At 46.0% G+C, this 17,024-nt stretch overlaps 1 protein-coding gene across 4 annotated transcripts in view; it reads right to left on the bottom strand.

Moving 5' to 3' along the window:
• Window positions 1-17,024, bottom strand: part of satb2 (SATB homeobox 2) — a 51,378-nt gene that overhangs the window by 16,767 nt on the left and 17,587 nt on the right. For all 4 annotated transcript variants that reach the window (XR_007399387.1, XM_049023464.1, XM_049023455.1 and 1 more), the window contains 7 exons: window positions 13,273-13,455; window positions 7,012-7,138; window positions 6,557-6,680; window positions 4,929-5,031; window positions 3,316-3,366; window positions 2,556-3,115; window positions 1,605-1,817 (listed from right to left, as the gene is read on the bottom strand). Coding sequence is in view for 3 of the 4 variants with exons in the window: in XM_049023464.1 (XP_048879421.1) it covers window positions 1,605-1,817; window positions 2,556-3,115; window positions 3,316-3,366; window positions 4,929-5,031; window positions 6,557-6,680; window positions 7,012-7,138; window positions 13,273-13,455 (1,361 nt within the window). In the remaining variant the exon portion in view is untranslated. The remainder of the gene's footprint in view (window positions 1-1,604; window positions 1,818-2,555; window positions 3,116-3,315; window positions 3,367-4,928; window positions 5,032-6,556; window positions 6,681-7,011; window positions 7,139-13,272; window positions 13,456-17,024) is intronic.

Raw genomic sequence — 17,024 nt, 5'->3', positions numbered from 1 at the left:
ACAGATCACAATAACACAAAGTAACCCTAAATCACAGATCACAATAACACAAAGTAACCCTAAATCACAGATCACAATAACACAAAGTAACCCTAAATCACAGATCACAATAACACAAAGTAACCCTAAATCACAGATCACAATAACACAAAGTAACCCTAAATCACAGATCACAATAACACAAAGTAACCCTAAATCACAGATCACAATAACACAAAGTAACCCTAAATCACAGATCACAATAACACAAAGTAACCCTAAATCACAGATCACAATAAAATCTTAGCGTGTCTTTCACAGTAAAGTCCTCACACAATTCTGCCTTTTGTAATTAAGAAGGGCAACACGAAGAGTAGACCTGGAAGGAAGGTAAAAACCATGTTCCGACATCTTTTTATTATTGTGTTAAAGAAAACGCAAGCTAAGTAACCATTTCATTGTTCTGCATTATGATGCACATTTTTAACATCAATTTGTGCATGTGATTGACGACAGGAAAAATATCAGTTTTAAAAACACACAACTCTTGGGGCTGTGTTCAAAAAACAGCCTTTTTTCCTTTTTGAAATGCTAATCATAATTTGGAAACAGACTAATGTATAATTAAAATGCAGCATTTGGTTAGATATTTGTAAACATCTGAAAGGTGAGTTAGATGGTTTTGATCCCATATGCTCTTCAAACAGTAATTTTATGAGAATCGCAAACTACAGATTAACTACTGTCTGTTCCAGCCATGTTGTAAACAAATAGGTCATTGCCCTTCTAGCCTTTATTGATTTAGCAGACATATATGTCCAACGCAGTGACGTGGGAGCAGGGTCTGCCAATGTCCATGGAGAATTCAGAGGGTAAGGGCCCTGACCGAGGTCCCACTGGTGACATCACTCTGTCAGCCATGGGATCTGAATGAGTGACCTGATCACAAACACAGAGTCGACTCCACAGGGCCGCAACGTGCCCACCTCTGCTGCCTCTAACTGCACGATGCGGCAAACAACTCGGCTGTTTTTTCCAAATTGTTGCAGGTGCTTCAGTAGTTCCTCTGTGTTTTTTTCCTCACACAGAATCTCCAAATCTGTTCAGCTTTTTGGAAAGTTTTCCAATTTCCTTTGTTCTATAAACTCTTTTTAGATTCTCTAAACAAAAAAAAAGTCAAACAGTAACTCCCCATTTTATATTTATACTCAGTGACTATTTTTGTTCAAATTATTGCGTCATTATTAGAGAATTCGGACAGCTTGGAAAAACATTAGTTGTTTGTCACATACAGACTGCTGGCCTTGAGCTGAATGTCACACAGGCACTTAAAAAAAACACAGGCAAGGATTACGCACAGAATGAAACAGTAGACTTGGAAACAGTCTGATGCAGAAAATGAACAGAGAGCAGTGCAAACGAATCTTACAAAACGTAAATGTAAACAAACACCCAAACAAAGAAGAAAATGTGCACAATTGATAAATCTCACAGATAAAACCTGACGCAACATCAAACGGTGTCTAGACAAAAAAGAGGAAAGCAAACATTCAGAGCTAATCTAATAAACAGGCTGTGCCTTGTGGGGGGGGGGGGGGGGGGCTCGTGTTTTGGTATGCGAGTACCTGTGCCAAGCGAGGCCCTCCTGCGCTGGAGACAGGGGTGGGCGGCAGGCCGACGGGCGGATTCATGCTACGCTCGCGCTCCTCCTGGTAAATGCGATCGCGCTCCCCCTCGGGCAGGTTCAGGAAGTTCTGCATGGCCTTCAGGTTGACCAGCAGAGACTGAGAGGCGGAACGTGGGTCCTCCTCTTTGCGCAGGATCTCCGACAGCAGCCCCTATGGGGCAGGGGGGGTGGACGTGAACAGACAGAGCAGACCCAGCTCCGGCACTCCGCAGTGTCACTCAACACACATACAAACCGAGCCCAACTACGAAGGACGTTAAGTATGTAATGATGGGTCACATGCTTTCATACCAGAGATGGAGCAAGAAGCCAACAGTGAAACTTAAGAAAATTACACTGCGTGCATAATATTCACTGAAAGAGCAGCTTCATAATAACAACATAGTAGACGTGGATCTCTGACACCGGTGTGTGCTTGGGTCACTGCCCAGGTAATGTGTGCATTCTAGTAGGTAAACAGGTGACTTACACTCAGTTTGACTGTGTGACATGCACCTCCTTGAAAGAACATACATTCTTTTCTTAAACTTTCTCATTACTTATTTCTCAAAACCCAACTGATCAAAACAACAACATAACAGCTCTTATAGCAAGCAATCAATTTACTGATTGTCTGTAAACTTAGTCCATTGGCCGTATAGCTGGCTGTGAATCCACTGCTGTTCATAATGGAGAAACGCAAAGGCAGCAAGACAATTATAGCAAAGAAACGCATGTGTGACTTTAATCAGTCTGCTGGAACAGGTCTAGTAATAATAATAATAATGCTAATAATAATAATAATAATTATTATTATTCTTATACTGCTGAGCTGCCTGCACACTGACACAGTGTCACATCAGGTCCCAGGGAGAGGATAACGGCTGCGAGTGGGACGTCTGAGTGGTACCTGTGTCCGGTTGAAGGCCACGCGCGCAAACACGGCCTGCGAGACGCTGGCCCTCTTCAGCTCGTCGCGGACCTGCTGGTAGATGTCGGGCGAGACCTCCACGGAGGAGGGGTTTCCCCCGGGCTCGCCGGGCTTTCCGGGCCGCGGGATGGGCGGGTGGTTGAGGAACTGCTGGTTGAGGGCTTGTGGGTGCTGGTGGGCGAGCAGCCGGCTGACGGCCAGCTGCTGATTGATGAGGTGGGCCATGGCCAGCTGTTGGCGCACCAGCTGAGGGCTGAGTTGGGGGGACAGCAGCCCCCCGGGGGTGAGCAGCGGCTGCAGTGCGGCTGGCGGGGGCACCTGGCCATGCAGGGGGGGGCTGTGGTGGAGCTGGCCGTGGGCCGACGGCTGCTGGGGCTGCTGAGATGGCTGCTGCTGTTGGGTAGGGGGCTGGGGATCACCCGATCCAGTCTTCACCAGGGAGCCACTGCCCCCCAGGGAGCCCAGCTGGGACAGGCCAGCCAGGTGAGGTGGGGGGCGCTGCCCGAGGACACAGAAGTCCGCCAGGCTGTCTCTCTCCACTGTGGGCACGGAGGTGGCAGGCGACATGAGAGTGAATGAACTATAAAGTCACGTGACGCAGAGGTATAAAAAAGCCTGTGTGTGAAGAAACTGAATGACTCTGACTATCCATCTCTAAGTCATGGTCATCACCTTTATCCATATTTACAATATGTAGGCACACGGAAATTATCAGTCATATTCAGACCAGGTAACCCACCTTTGATTTCCAAGTTTTCCCGACTTGGCCACATCTTATCCAAGTATTCCCCTGCAAGAAAATCGGAAAGATCATCTAAAAAGTGCCAGGAAGCTTAAATCCTCAGTTAGTCTGTTAGACTAACTAAGTTAGACATAGGATTTGAGAGTGTTGTGAGAGAAGCTAGTTTCCCATCAGGTGGATGATGGGGAAATAGTGACAGCACTAAGACTGACAGGTGGCAGAGCCAATGTACTCGGCAGACTGCCTGTGTCCTCCCGCCCTCACATCTGGAGGCTGACAGCGGCTGTTTTTCACAGAGAAGCGGAGACCAGAACTAACACTAGCGGCGCTGTGTAACCCGACGCGCTTCACTCTGTCAGCACGTCACCAGAATTTTTTTTACTCTGTCTAACTTGACTTTTTTTTTTTTTCTCTGTTTGGGGTTTGGTGTCAACTTTGATCTGCCGTGAGGCATATTTATGCTGTTTTGAGGGGACCAAGGGAAAAAAAGGGTCCATTTTGAAGTTAAAAGGCTAAAAACCAGAAGAGGGGGTAGACTATATATGGGGATTTGTAAGAAGACCCCAGAGTTTAGAGTGGAAGAGGCACTGGTTTTGATTTGGACAAAGGAGTGTTTATATCCCACTGCTATATTAAGGGAGACATTAGGAGATAATGTGAGCCATGCATTGTGGAACCCTGTCTGTCATCCCAGATATCCACAAGTTCTTAACACCACTGAGGGGTTAACTCAGGAGATGGAATCACTCTCACTCATTATTGCGCATTAGCGGCCCTTGCAGGCACTTGGATGGCTTAGCAGTTAAATGAGGAGCAAAGCCGTGTGGCCACGATTCACGCAGTCGGTCACCGTCAGTAGCCGTGTGGCCACGATTCACGCAGTCGGTCACCGTCAGTAGCCGTGTGGCCACGATTCACGCAAGTCGGTCACCGTCAGTAGCCGTGTGGCCACGATTCACGCAGTCGGTCACCGTCAGTAGCCGTGTGGCCACGATTCACGCAAGTCGGTCACCGTCAGTAGCCGTGTGGCCACGATTCATGCAGTCGGTCACCGTCAGTAGCCGTGTGGCCACGATTCATGCAGTCGGTCACCGTCAGTAGCCGTCAGTCACTGTCAGTAGCCATCGGTCACCGTCAGTAGCCGTGTGGCCATGATTCACGCAGTCGGTCACCGTCAGTAGCCGTCAGTCACCATCAGTAGCCGTCAGTCACCGTAAATAGCCATCGGTCACCGTCAGTAGCTGTCTGGCCATGATTCACGCAGTCGGTCACCGTCAGTAGCCGTCAGTCACCGTCAGTAGCCGTCGGTCATCCTCAGTGTCCGTCAGTCACCATCAGTAGCCATCGGTCACCGTCAGTAGCTGTCTGGCTATGATTCAAGCAGTCGGTCACCGTCAGTAGCCGTCAGTCACTGTCAGTAGCCATCGGTCACTGTCAGTAGCCGTCTGGCCATGATTCAAGCAGTCGGTCACTGTCAGTAGCCGTCGGTTACCATCAGTAGCCGTCGGCCACCGTCAGTAGCCGTCAGTCACCGTCAGTAACCCTCCTTGGCTTTCTGCGTGCAGGCAAGACGGTGAATGGCAGCTGCACTCTGCTGCCCTCCGGCTCACCTTTAATCTTCTTGTACTTCTTGTACCAGCGACCAAACTCTTGACACTTGGTGCTGGAGACGTTGGCATAGTATGAGCTGTTTACTAGGGAGGAGATCATGCTCTGAGGGAAAAAGCAGAAACAGGGTGTGAGAGGCCAATGAGGGGGTTGGGGGCGGCTGTAAGGACCCAAAGAGAGCCAGCAGGGAGGAAATGGAGGCGTGGGCAGAGCCCGTCCTTAAACTGCACCCTGCCGCCCCACATGCCCACATTCTGTCCCCACGCTGAGGCTCTGCTCTACATGACGAGACAGCAGCTAACAGCAAACCAAAGCGGGAAGGCAGACATGCGGCAAGACACGCAAACATGAAGTTTAAAAATGAGGGATGCCGTTTTTACGATTGACCCCCGCAGAGGGCTGCATGGGACGGGGCACACGCTCACAGATACACACGCACACACACACACACACACACACACACACACACACACACAAGGAGGCACTGACACAAACACGGCACAGCACACAAAACCACACGCATACACATGCTGATGATGCAACGATCATTCAGCTTAAACCATGTACAGTGCAAGAACGTGTAGAATGTATCAAATGGTACTAATACAACGGCATCAAGCAGAAAAGTGAGAGCATGAAAAGCTGGAAAACAAACATATGATACATGGTGAGTGTTGTGGCACAGCGAGGACATGAGGGCGGCTCCTTCAGGAATGCGTCACTGACTGCAGGGAGAAGGGGGGCGTTTGCCACTGGCCTCATTTCCCCCCATTTGCTTCAGTTTGAGTTCATTATCATGTTGGTTGTTCAGGCCTTAACTTTAAGGTAATTATTTATGTGGAGGATGTATGTTTGAATATTCGCAGAATGTATTTTGTGTAGTGCCTGTGACTGTAGTGTACGCTTTGTGTGTGTGTGTGTGTGTGTGTGTGTGTGTGTGTGTGAGAGAGAGACGCAGCACGGCCCTTATGCGCACCCCGGTATTAGTGCCCCCGTGGTGAGGAATGCCGAGATGTTTTGGCCTTCCCCTTCAGCAGGCTGGTAATATATTAACCTCAGAGGCATCGTAAGGCACACTTCCCATATGGTGTGGCATAAGTCACTCACTCGCAGCCCCAGCACTGCTCACTTTGCATGTGGGCAAATGCATTAGCCTGGCGCCTCTTACACTTTCCTCTGATTTCCTAATATAAAATTCACAGTGGAAAATGGTAATCAATAAGTCCACTATGGAGGTGGCTGGCTTGACAGTACGGAATGCCTATTCGCCTCAGTGTGTGTATGCAGGGCGATTTATAGTTTTTGACGTATTTATACAGCCATGTGTATCACGTAATCAATCCAGGATACGTTGCTTAGGAGTGCGACAGCAGAGGCTCCTCCAGGGACATTCACTAGGGGCTTGTGTCCCTGCTTTTAACCAATGAATATTAGGTTAGGCTGCAAAGGATCAATTGGTTGGATCCTTCCCAGCTCAGGAAAAGAAGGATGCAATTTGAAGGAGCCTTCGAAATGGGACAGCCTCGTCCTGCTGCAGCCCCTGAAATGGGAGCCAGCTTATGCATCTGTAGATATGGGGGCGCTGCATAAAGGGAAGTGAGGACTGAGGGAGGGATGGGACAGGCTGTACCTGGGAGAGTGGGCACTCCTTGGCCAGTGTGTTCTGGTTCATCTCCTTGAGCAGCTCTTTGAGGGCGTTGCGTACGGTGGCGTGGTTCCACTGTTCCCAGGGCAGGTCCTCCAGCTTGGCAAAGCTGCAAGCATGAAAACCTTCATTTGCTGCCCGCTGGATGCGGGACCCGACGGGGAACGTCAGCAGCCAGTCTGGTCCGACACTGCGGCCGCCTCCAAATGAGTTAATTGGGCATTACATTGTGTCAAGCGACATAACATGGAATAAGCGTTTTGTAAATCAACTGGAAGTGAAAACCACTTCTGGGGGAAAGTGGTTGAAGGATATGTTGAGTGGTAGTAATTTTCCGTATCCAGCTGAATCCAATTCACACTCTTAACGGCGCCTCCGGTCCCCCTGAACCCACGCGCACCCCCACAGTAGCCCCTGCTAGCTTGCTTCGGCTTACTGACCTCTGCAGCTGGATCCGGAGGGTAACCATGTGGTAGACGTCCAACAGCATGTCTGCCACTGTGGCCTCTGGGGCGTCGGTCAGGTAGTGGATAGGAAGCGGGTTCCAGCGGCCAACTTTGATGATTCCTGATAGAGAGAGACACAGACACAAACGAAAATTCATATTATTGTGTGGACCGTTCATTTCTATAATAGCATAACCCTAACCCTAACCCCAACCCAGCCCTAACCTTAACCATAAGTAACCAAACTAAATATGAGACTTTTGGTATTTTTAGTTTTTTGATTGCATTCACAGATCTTTGTGGGGAGCTGATAAACCTAATCCATAACACACACACACGCACACACGCACACACACACACACACACACACACACACACACAGGATGTGACCTCATCAAATGAGCTCAACCTATGACTTCATTAGGTTTCTGCACCAGCAACAGCCTCCTTCATCCATCCTACGTTCATGATACGATCAGCTTAATTTGTCACGAATAAACTGGAAACCATGAATTTCTCCCAACCACAAGCATCACCTTCATATTGCAGGTCAGGAACTCTGCTTAACATTTGTGGTCCTGCACATATAGCTCCCCGCAATTTGAAGAGGACTGTTTCTGTTCATACCTCATATACTGTACATGCCCTATATTAGGGCTTGTCTTTCTGTGAATGAAGACAGTTAGGGCTATAGGATGACATCACACGTGTGGACTGTGGTCGTCCCAACATTTAATCTAGGTAAAAAACCCCTAGATGTTAGGAGGATAGAACATCAAGCATCTCCACATGAGAGATTGAATCTCTCCAGGCTGAGGGCAGCGAAAGGCAAATACACCTTTACTCAGCATGTCAGGGGAGAGTCACATGCTAAAAACCGGAGATGCCCTTTCGGCCCAGGTGGTTGTGGGTAAAACAGGAGCAGGATCTACGTCCCTGGGAGGTTCTGCTGCCCTGCTCTTGACTGAAGTGTTGAACTGTCTAACTGTAATATTTTCTTCAGGTGTATAAAAATATATAACACAGTATACTATAGATATAACCATGCAATAAGAAAATATATCATGCATATTATTTACATAGAACTCAGTTATAGCCCATAATTTACCATATTTGTAATAATTTACAATTGAACTCAAAGCCACCTCTATAAATCCTCTACTTAAAATGATTGTTACCGGCATATTAAGCTTCACTACTGTAAGGCTATCTAACGCTAAAAGGAGGAGACTTAATTCTAATATGCCAAGTTGTTTTCACAGAAATCTCCACTGTTTTTTTGTCACAACGTGCTTCTGTGGGTTGGGTCCACAGGAAATGGATCCCACAGTCCTCTATTCTGAGTACTCCTGCTGTCAGGGCATGTAAATGACCAGTGTTGTCCACATTCTCAGTAGGTCTCCAGGGCGTGTTGGTATAGCAAGACCACTTCCTATACTGTGGTCATTGAGGAACCAGTAGGAATCGATGGAATGGGGTCTGCAGGAAATGCTACTGACTTAGCAAGTCAGCAAACCCACAATTCATGCCACCATGGGAGCACAATACCAGGCACTAGAGGCCACTAGACAAGAACACCTTCAAGACCTAGTGCCGTGTTTCCCAATCCGGTCCTTGGGGATCCACAGAGAGTCCACCTTTTTGCTCCCTTTGAGCTCCCTGCCACACAATACACACTTTTGCTCCTTGGAGCTGGGAGGGAGCAAGAACATGAACTGTCTGTGGGTCCCCGAGGACCGGAATAGGAAATACTGACCAAGTGGACAGTGTTGATAATGGACCCTTGATCTATATTTCAGTCTGCTAGCCTTACTATGATATAAACTGTAAGTACATCGGTCCCTTCAGATCGTCAGGCTGGCATCCTCCACTCGCAGCACAAACGACGTATCTGACAAGCATCCTCGCATGTGTACTCCACTGCATTCCCTGCCTTCTCCAAGACTGTGGCTGGAACTGTGAAGCTAAACAACGCTAATCGCATTACCGTTTGCTAAATCAAACGCAGCCGGGATGGGGCTGGTCCCCTGCCTCCGCAGGGAGCTCGCAGCGCTGGGGCTCTGGACACTCGTCTGGGGTTTGAGCCTGCAGAGCAGCAGAATCACACTGGCAGCCGGACAGCAGCAAGTCACTGGTGGGTGCCGTCCAGCATGCAAAGAACACCAAGGGAGTCTGCACCGACAGTGGTGGCTCCAGTGACCAGCCCAAGCACCCGGGGGGGGGTTTCCCCAATTCCTCCAGTATCGTTAACTGTTTGCCTCCATGGACACTAAGATGATTTTCTGGACTGTTGTTTCTGTATAATATAAAGCAAGCCAATTTCAGATCTGTATTACTTACCTTCACAAGGAGAGCGAGAGAATTACAAACGACAGAGCCATAGTGCGCTGCATCAGCGGCAGACCCGGGGTCACGGGCCCCGTCATTCCGTGTTTTCGCTGGATTATTCTAAGTGACTTTGCAGAGATATATTCCCCTGGTAGTGAATCACAGAAGGGAAGCTAAGTGGACAGATGAAGACAATTTGCGTCTGCCTGTTTGCCTGCCCTCCGTGGAGTGTTTACAGTGCACACTGAGCTTTGATGCCCTACATCAAGCCTGCTTTTCTCATCGTCTCCTTGAGTAATGGAAATGCTCACCCCCCCCCCCCCCCCCCCCGCCAGGAGGCCTTAGGGTCCATGAAGGACAGCTCTGCTCTTCCCCTGATCAGGCCATTCCTGTAGCACTCCACCTGTACCAGCCTTAATTTCTCCTTCAAATGCTAGAAGTACCATGACCTGCAGCCAGGTAAATTTGTCCCCAGTCCTCTGAGAGTGTGTGATAAGCGGACCGAGCCACGCCTTCCGATGTGTCGCGGCCCCCTCTAATTAATGATTCATTGTTATTTAAACGACACTTTAAACAGCCCACACCAGTTGCTACTTTTTTATTTCCCCAGCAGAATGCTGTCTCCCATGTTTTTTTTTCTCATGCGGTCAGATGGTGGCTTAGTTTGGCCCATTAATTCCCATCCTCACGCACAATCCCAAAAAAACGCAGCCCGCTGCCGGTGCCGCACGCATGTAACCGGCCTAAATTTGGCCGCCCTCTTCCCAACCCACCCTGCCCTGCAAGTATGCAAGTGCGTCTGAAGCCTATGACTGCAGCCACACCTCTGCACTTATACATGCGTATACTCCAACGCGCAATGCATATTTATCGAAATGCTTTTAGAGAGCGGTTAAAGGGGCATGTCACAGCATATCATCAAGAAATAGTCACTGACGATCCACTCTTCAATAATGATTAAAACCATTTTTGAATTCAATGCTTTTCTTAAAATCACAATTTCTAAATTCTCATCAGAGGAGTGGCTATAAGCTTTACCATAGGGATTCTTGGTACTCTTAAAATAGCACCTGGAGAGTATCTGACACTGCAGTCAGATGCAGAATATCAGCTGCGGCAAGTACAGAATCAATTTCCAGGCAAGGAAAAAATCTGTACAGCACAAGATTCATTATATAAAGACAGAGAGTATTAGAAACATGTTTCATGTAAGCCTGCTCTGTCATCATCGGATTCCTTGTTGCTTAATGTTTGAGCAAAATTTAAACAAACATGTGCATCACTGGTGGGTTGTGACTAGTTATAAGGGTATCAGGTTTACTGCAGTGAAAATCTACACCAAATAGGGTCTCTTTTGTTTTCGTAAGGAAAAAAAATTAATTCTATTCTTCTCCTTTCCTGTGTGAATCATTGCATTCCTGCTTCATGGAATTTATTGGAATTATTTTATGTGTTTTCATAATACCAAGTTTTCAAGGGAAAGGGGGGGTTAGAAAGCAGAAAAGAAACAGGCAGATGCTGTCTTTTGTATTAACTATCATGCCACTGGAATCTTTCACAGACAGACTGATCAAGTCAATCACTGGTGCAGCTCACAAAAGTCAAAATCAGGGTTAAAATATAGACAATTCCCAATGTGCTTATATTTGATTTTGAAAGATTAAAACTGATAGATAGGGAATATCTCTTAGTGATAAGCAAAGGCATATTTGGAAATTTTGGAAAACAAAATGTTTAAGGTGCATGTAAGTTTACCTTCTTTGGATGTGAAGATAAAAAGCATTTATCAGTTTTGGATGAAACGCCCCTTAAATGTAAAGCAAACGGCTAAATTCTTAATTGTCGTTTATTCAAAACACACTTTCAGGCTTTCATCTGGACATACTCCAAATAATTGTCTGAAGCCTAAAAATACAGATCTGTCCGTACGCTGCTTTAGAAGCCTTCAAACCCTTATAATTGAAATAAACAATATCTCCCAGTTAATTACTGGCTGGGTTAATTAAAGAAAGACCAAGGCACTCTGGGAAGAGTTTAAAAATACGGCTGGGACAGAGTTATGCAGGACACAATTCAAACAGGGAGAAAATAGCAGTGACTCTGTATAATTTTGGTTGTAAACCGCAGAGGAAAAATGTATAATTTAAGCCAGAAATTATTCATTTAACATAAACGCTTATTTTAAAAAACAAAAAGTATTCATTTGAGAGGAACGGGGGGGGGGGGGGGGGGGGGGGAGGGTGTAGCCGGCCAGTTTTATGTGTGTGTTTACGGGACAGTACAGGAATGTGGACCAAACTCATTGATTCTCTTTGTGCCTCTTTGTTTCATGCTGCACGCTCTTGTTTTTCTTTGGCTGAACTTTATAACTGGCTGGGTATTTCTGCTTTTCCCCCTCTATACGCTTTTTTCTTATTCTGTGATGTTTTGCTTATTGTCCGGTTTTGTTTCGCTGTTTAGACAGCCTTCTTACAGTTGTTACCGAGAGGGCAGGCCAGACCTCCTGTGACTCTCAGCGCAGACGCCTACCTTTTCAATTTACAGCCGCCATCTATCAGTCCCTTACCTCATCCTTTAATTATACAATGTCGCCTGCCTGTTAAGACTGATGAGAGACTGGTGATGCGACCATCTATAACTATTTTGTTGAAAAGTGTGAGAAGTCCTTTCTTTTTGCTAATTGACTAATTTAAATGCCCATTCATGTCATTTAATATTACCCATAACTAGCTAAACGCCTAAATGAAAATATATAAATATATAAGCTATATTTGACCCTTTTAACTAGTGGAATTTTGTATGTAGTATTGGTGATTTGTTTTTCAAAAAGCTAATTTGCTCAGCCAGTTTTGGATTCTCTCTTCCTAATTGTATTGTGCTTGATGCTGATGCACACAGCTGTACTGCATGGGTGTGCAATTCATATCACAATTATGGCCCAGTGGGTTTCATGTTTGCCTTTCAATTAGGAACAAATTTACACCTGGCGCCCCAAATAGCCTGACTCATTAATGACCTTAATCACGCAGTGAGGAGCAGAGGTGGGCTCCGAGGAGTGAGCGCACGCTTCCTGCGCGAGCGGCGCTGCAGAGCTGTGCCCTCCCACGGTTTCCTTCTCCTCTGGGTCCTCTCACACACTGAGCGGCATGAATAGAGCGGCGCTCGTGCGAAACTTAACTTCTTTGTCTTCACAGTTGAAGATGAGCATAAAAACAGCAATTACAGAGCGTGTAGTTAATCTACTGTATCTGTCTCTTAGTTTCACAGCTGTAATTTTGCGATTTCAGTCTTATTCACCACAAAGGTATGGCTCAAAGGAGTAAATTAAAAAAAGACAATACAGCCTTAATTGGACGGTACATTTTAGGGCAAACACATGCCTGTTTCGCACCGCGTTGATTATCTTTCGCAAACTCAAGGCTGACGTCACACAAGAGTTATGCAGTGCCCACGTCCAGTTACTGTATCAACAGCGAAAGTTACTGCGCTCATCCTCCGCACTCATTCTGTCTCAGAAGGAGAAGTACCCAAATTCAGGCCTTTGATCTTTTACACTAAAGAAGACTTTCTTGCTTTCTTCTTCCATGTCATCCCAAGTCCATTTTGATTAGTTAAACAGACACTCTCTGTTCTAGATGCTTTTTTCATGCATTTCCTGGCTCTCTGTGACAAAGTCAAGCTTTACTATTAGATCAGCAGTCCATTCTTTGTAGTGGTTCTGAGTTTCACTTACTGCGCTACTCAAATTAGTGATTTAAATAGTGTTTTTTTTTTATAAAATTTGTGATTTTACTTTTGTTCAAACAGCTGAGTACTGGGCACGGTGCGCAGAACAGTCATCAGGGGGCGCTGTTATATTTAATACACTGCGGCCTACCTCATGTAGGCATTCCCCGCATTACAGCGACCCCCTCCAGCCAGACCTACCCTGAGCCTGGGCTGCTGAGCTGTGGGAGTAGCCCAGGGCCAGCAGGGCCGTCTCCACCAGCTGGGTGAAGAGGATGTCCTTGCGCACCAAGACGAACTCTGCATGCTCCTCGCGGCCCTCTCCCTCTGAGGGCACAGCACCATCCATCTGCTCCACCACGCAGAAGACGGGGATCATCAGACCTGCAGGGGTGGAGAGAGAGAGAGAGAGAGAGAGAGAGAGAGAGAGAGAGAGAGAGAGAGAGAGAGAGAGAGAGAGAGAGAGAGAGAGGACAGGCGTGCTCAGCATTCAGTTCAGTTCAATTGCCTGTGTTGATCAATGCAGAACCCCAGAGCTCTGTGTACGTCAAAGGGGTATCAGCGTATGCCAGTGCTGCCCATCCCGGATCCCACTGATGCATGTGATAAAGTCCCATGCGAAAGCTGGGAACACAGGTTAAGCTTAGGTACCTGGAGTGATTTGAATAAAAACAGACTGAGGTCTGTAAGAAATGGATAATAAATTGCTGTGCTTCCATTTTTTTGGTGACTTTTACTTGGATACATTATTTATGATTTCATGATGAAGTGTAGCTCACATCATAACACAGACATCAGCTTAAACAGGTCACAGGGACCACTGACAGACATTGCAGCTTTCAAGTAAATATAAGCAGAGCTTGAAGACAAAGACCATCGTTAATACATAACTCATGATACTTAGAATGATTTATTGTAATAAATTTATTTTATTTACTTAGCTAAAGCTTTCACCACCTTTTAACAAGTCACTCACACAGCTTGCAATATTAATAAGGCTAAATATTTATATGCAGGGACAATATAGCCTTAAGATGAATAAGCAAAGCACAACATGAAACATTTCGATCAGTTTTTATATATATTTATGTGTGTGTGTGCATGCACTGGTACTATATATATATGTGGTGTGTGGGGTCACTGTTGACTTACGACCGTGATTGGTTCCCGAGTTACTGGTCATAAGTCAATTTGGTCGTAAATTGGCCCTTTATTCTGTATGCAAAAATTGTCATATGTATAATATACTGTATACTAAAATTATATCACCTTAAAGTCATATTGTTTGATGTTTTTTAAACCTCTTTATCACCATATATGGTACCAGTCAAAAGTCTGGACGCACCAAGCCACCTACGAAGAAGAGTGATAGTGTCACTTCACCTGAACTGGCCAAACACAGCAGAAATTATTTACGAGGAGCCTGATGCTCGTGGAAGTTTTACAAAAATGTCCTGGGGGGCAGAAGGAAAAATGATTGGTTCAGAGAGATAACCAATCAGATTACAGAGGATGTGGGTCAAAGCAACTAGCTTGGACCAACCAATCAGATGTCTTGGTTCTGTCTCCTTTAGTTGCTTCGACCCACCTCCCCTGCAATCTGATTGATTATGTCTCTGAACCAACCATTGTTCCTTCTGCCATCAGAACATTTTTGTGTAAGTAAAACTCCCACGAGTGAGTATAACCAGAGGGTGAAGGAAGAGCGGCTAATGAGTGCTCTGCATATTTGGGAACTCCTTCAGGACAGCTGGAAATGCATCCCAGGAGGCCACCTCATAAAACTTGTATAGATGAGAAAGTAGAGTCAGCCAGTCTCTGGAGCAGTTGGGGTTAAGAGCCTTGTTCAAGGGCCCAATGGTAGGATCACTCTGACTACAGGATTTGAACCTACGACATACTTAGCCCCAATTTGCTCACACATATCCACTCATTCATTTTCTATATCTGCTCATCCAATGCAGGGTCACGGACCAAGGGAGTCATTCACACCTATGGGCAACTAGGGGGGAAGCCAGATGAAACTCCATGATGACACAGGAAAACATGCGAACTCCGGACATGTAGTGCCAGCGCCACAGGTGTTAAACAACAGTGCCTATCATAGCTACATATACAAGATATGGACAGAAGCATTGGGACACCTGGCCATTACACCTACAGGAACCTCAATGACATCCCATTCTAAATCCAAAGGCATCAATATGGAGTTGACCCCCCTTTGCAGCTATAACAGCTGCCATTTTTCTGAGATTGTGTCTGTGGGAATAGCCAGTTCATTCAGAGGAGCACTTGTGAGGTCAGACATTGATGTTGGACATAAAAGGTTGACTCGCGATCTCCATTTTAGTTCTAAGTTATTTGATGGGGTTGAGGTCAGGGCTCTGTGCGGGCCAGTCAAATTCTTCCGCACCAAACTCACCCAACCATGTCTTTATGGACCTTGCTTTGTGCACTGGGACACAGTCATGGTGGAACAGAAAAGACCTTCCCTAAACTGTTCCCACAAAATTGGAAGCCTAGAATTGTCCAAAACGTTTTGGTATGCTGAAGCATTAAGAGTTCCCTTCACTGGAACTAAGGGGCCTAGCCCAGCCGCTGAAAAACAGCCCCATACCATTATCCCTCCTCCACCAAACTTTACAGTTGGCACAATGCAGTCAGGCAGGTAATCTTCTCCTGGCCAAACCCAGACTCGTCCATCAGACTGCCAGATAGAAGCAGGATTCATCACTCCACAGAACACATTTCCACTACTTCAGATCCTAGTCTGATGCTCAACTTTGCGCTTGGTGATGTGAGGTTTTCATGCAGCTGCTCAGCCTTGGAAGCCCATTCCATGAAACTCCCAGTGCAGGTTTTGTGCTGGAGTTAAAGCCAGAGGAAGTTTGGAACTCTGCAGTTATTGAGTCAACAGAGTGTTGACGACTTTTACGCACTATGAGCCTCAGCACTCGGTGACCCCGCTGTGTTACTTTATGTGGTCTGACACTTTGTGACTGAGCTTCTGTTGTTCCTAAATGCTTCCACTTTGTAATTATACCACCTACAGTTGACAATGGAATATCTAGTAGGGAAGAAATTTCATGAACTGACTTTTTGCAAAGGTTGAATTCACTGAGCTCTTCAGAACGATCCATTGTTTCACAAATTTTTGCAGACCTCACTGCATGGCTAGGTGCTTGATTTTATACACCTTTGGCAATGTGTCTGAATGAAACACCCAAATTCGGCGATTAAGAAATGTTTCTCAATACTTTTGTCCTTATAATGTATAACTGGAAAAATGCAGATTAAACACCTACTAATGTGTACAACAGGTCTTGACCTGGTAACCTTTCTGGTTACAGTCCATATCAACAGCCATCATGTACCCAAATACCAGTATTACCAACACTGTATATCATAGAGGAACAGAAGTATACACGTCACACTGAAAAGCATGAACATCACAACAGCCATCATGTACCCAAATACCAGTATTACCAACACTGTATATTATAGAGGAACAGAAGTATACACGTCACACTGAAAAGCATGAACATCACAACAGTGCAAATCACCTGAATACTATAGTAAAGCTTAATTTAATCCAGTTCGTTACAGTTATCATGCAGGGAAATCTCACCGCTAATCTGTTAAATAATGATGTCTTATACCAGTGTTTTCATGTGGAAAACTGGTATTTGCGCAGAGGACTGCTGAGCTCTGGCCAAAGGGTTTAGGATTGAGGTGGACGCACATAACTGCAGAATATGGTGACTATCTAGGTGAGGAGGACATTTAATAAGATTTCTCTTTCCACAGACAGACACTGAGAGTTTGGGATCAGACCAAAATGCACATAACTCTTCTATCTAAAACCGTGTTTCCTAATCCGGTCCATGGAGAAGTCAACGGTTCTGCTACCAGGAGCTGGGTAGGAACATAAATGGAATTGGTCTGTGGGCCTC

This window comes from Brienomyrus brachyistius, chromosome 1 (genome assembly GCF_023856365.1).
Source record: "Brienomyrus brachyistius isolate T26 chromosome 1, BBRACH_0.4, whole genome shotgun sequence".
Taxonomy (NCBI): Eukaryota; Metazoa; Chordata; class Actinopteri; order Osteoglossiformes; family Mormyridae; genus Brienomyrus; species Brienomyrus brachyistius.
This window is presented reverse-complemented; position numbering and strand designations above follow the sequence as displayed.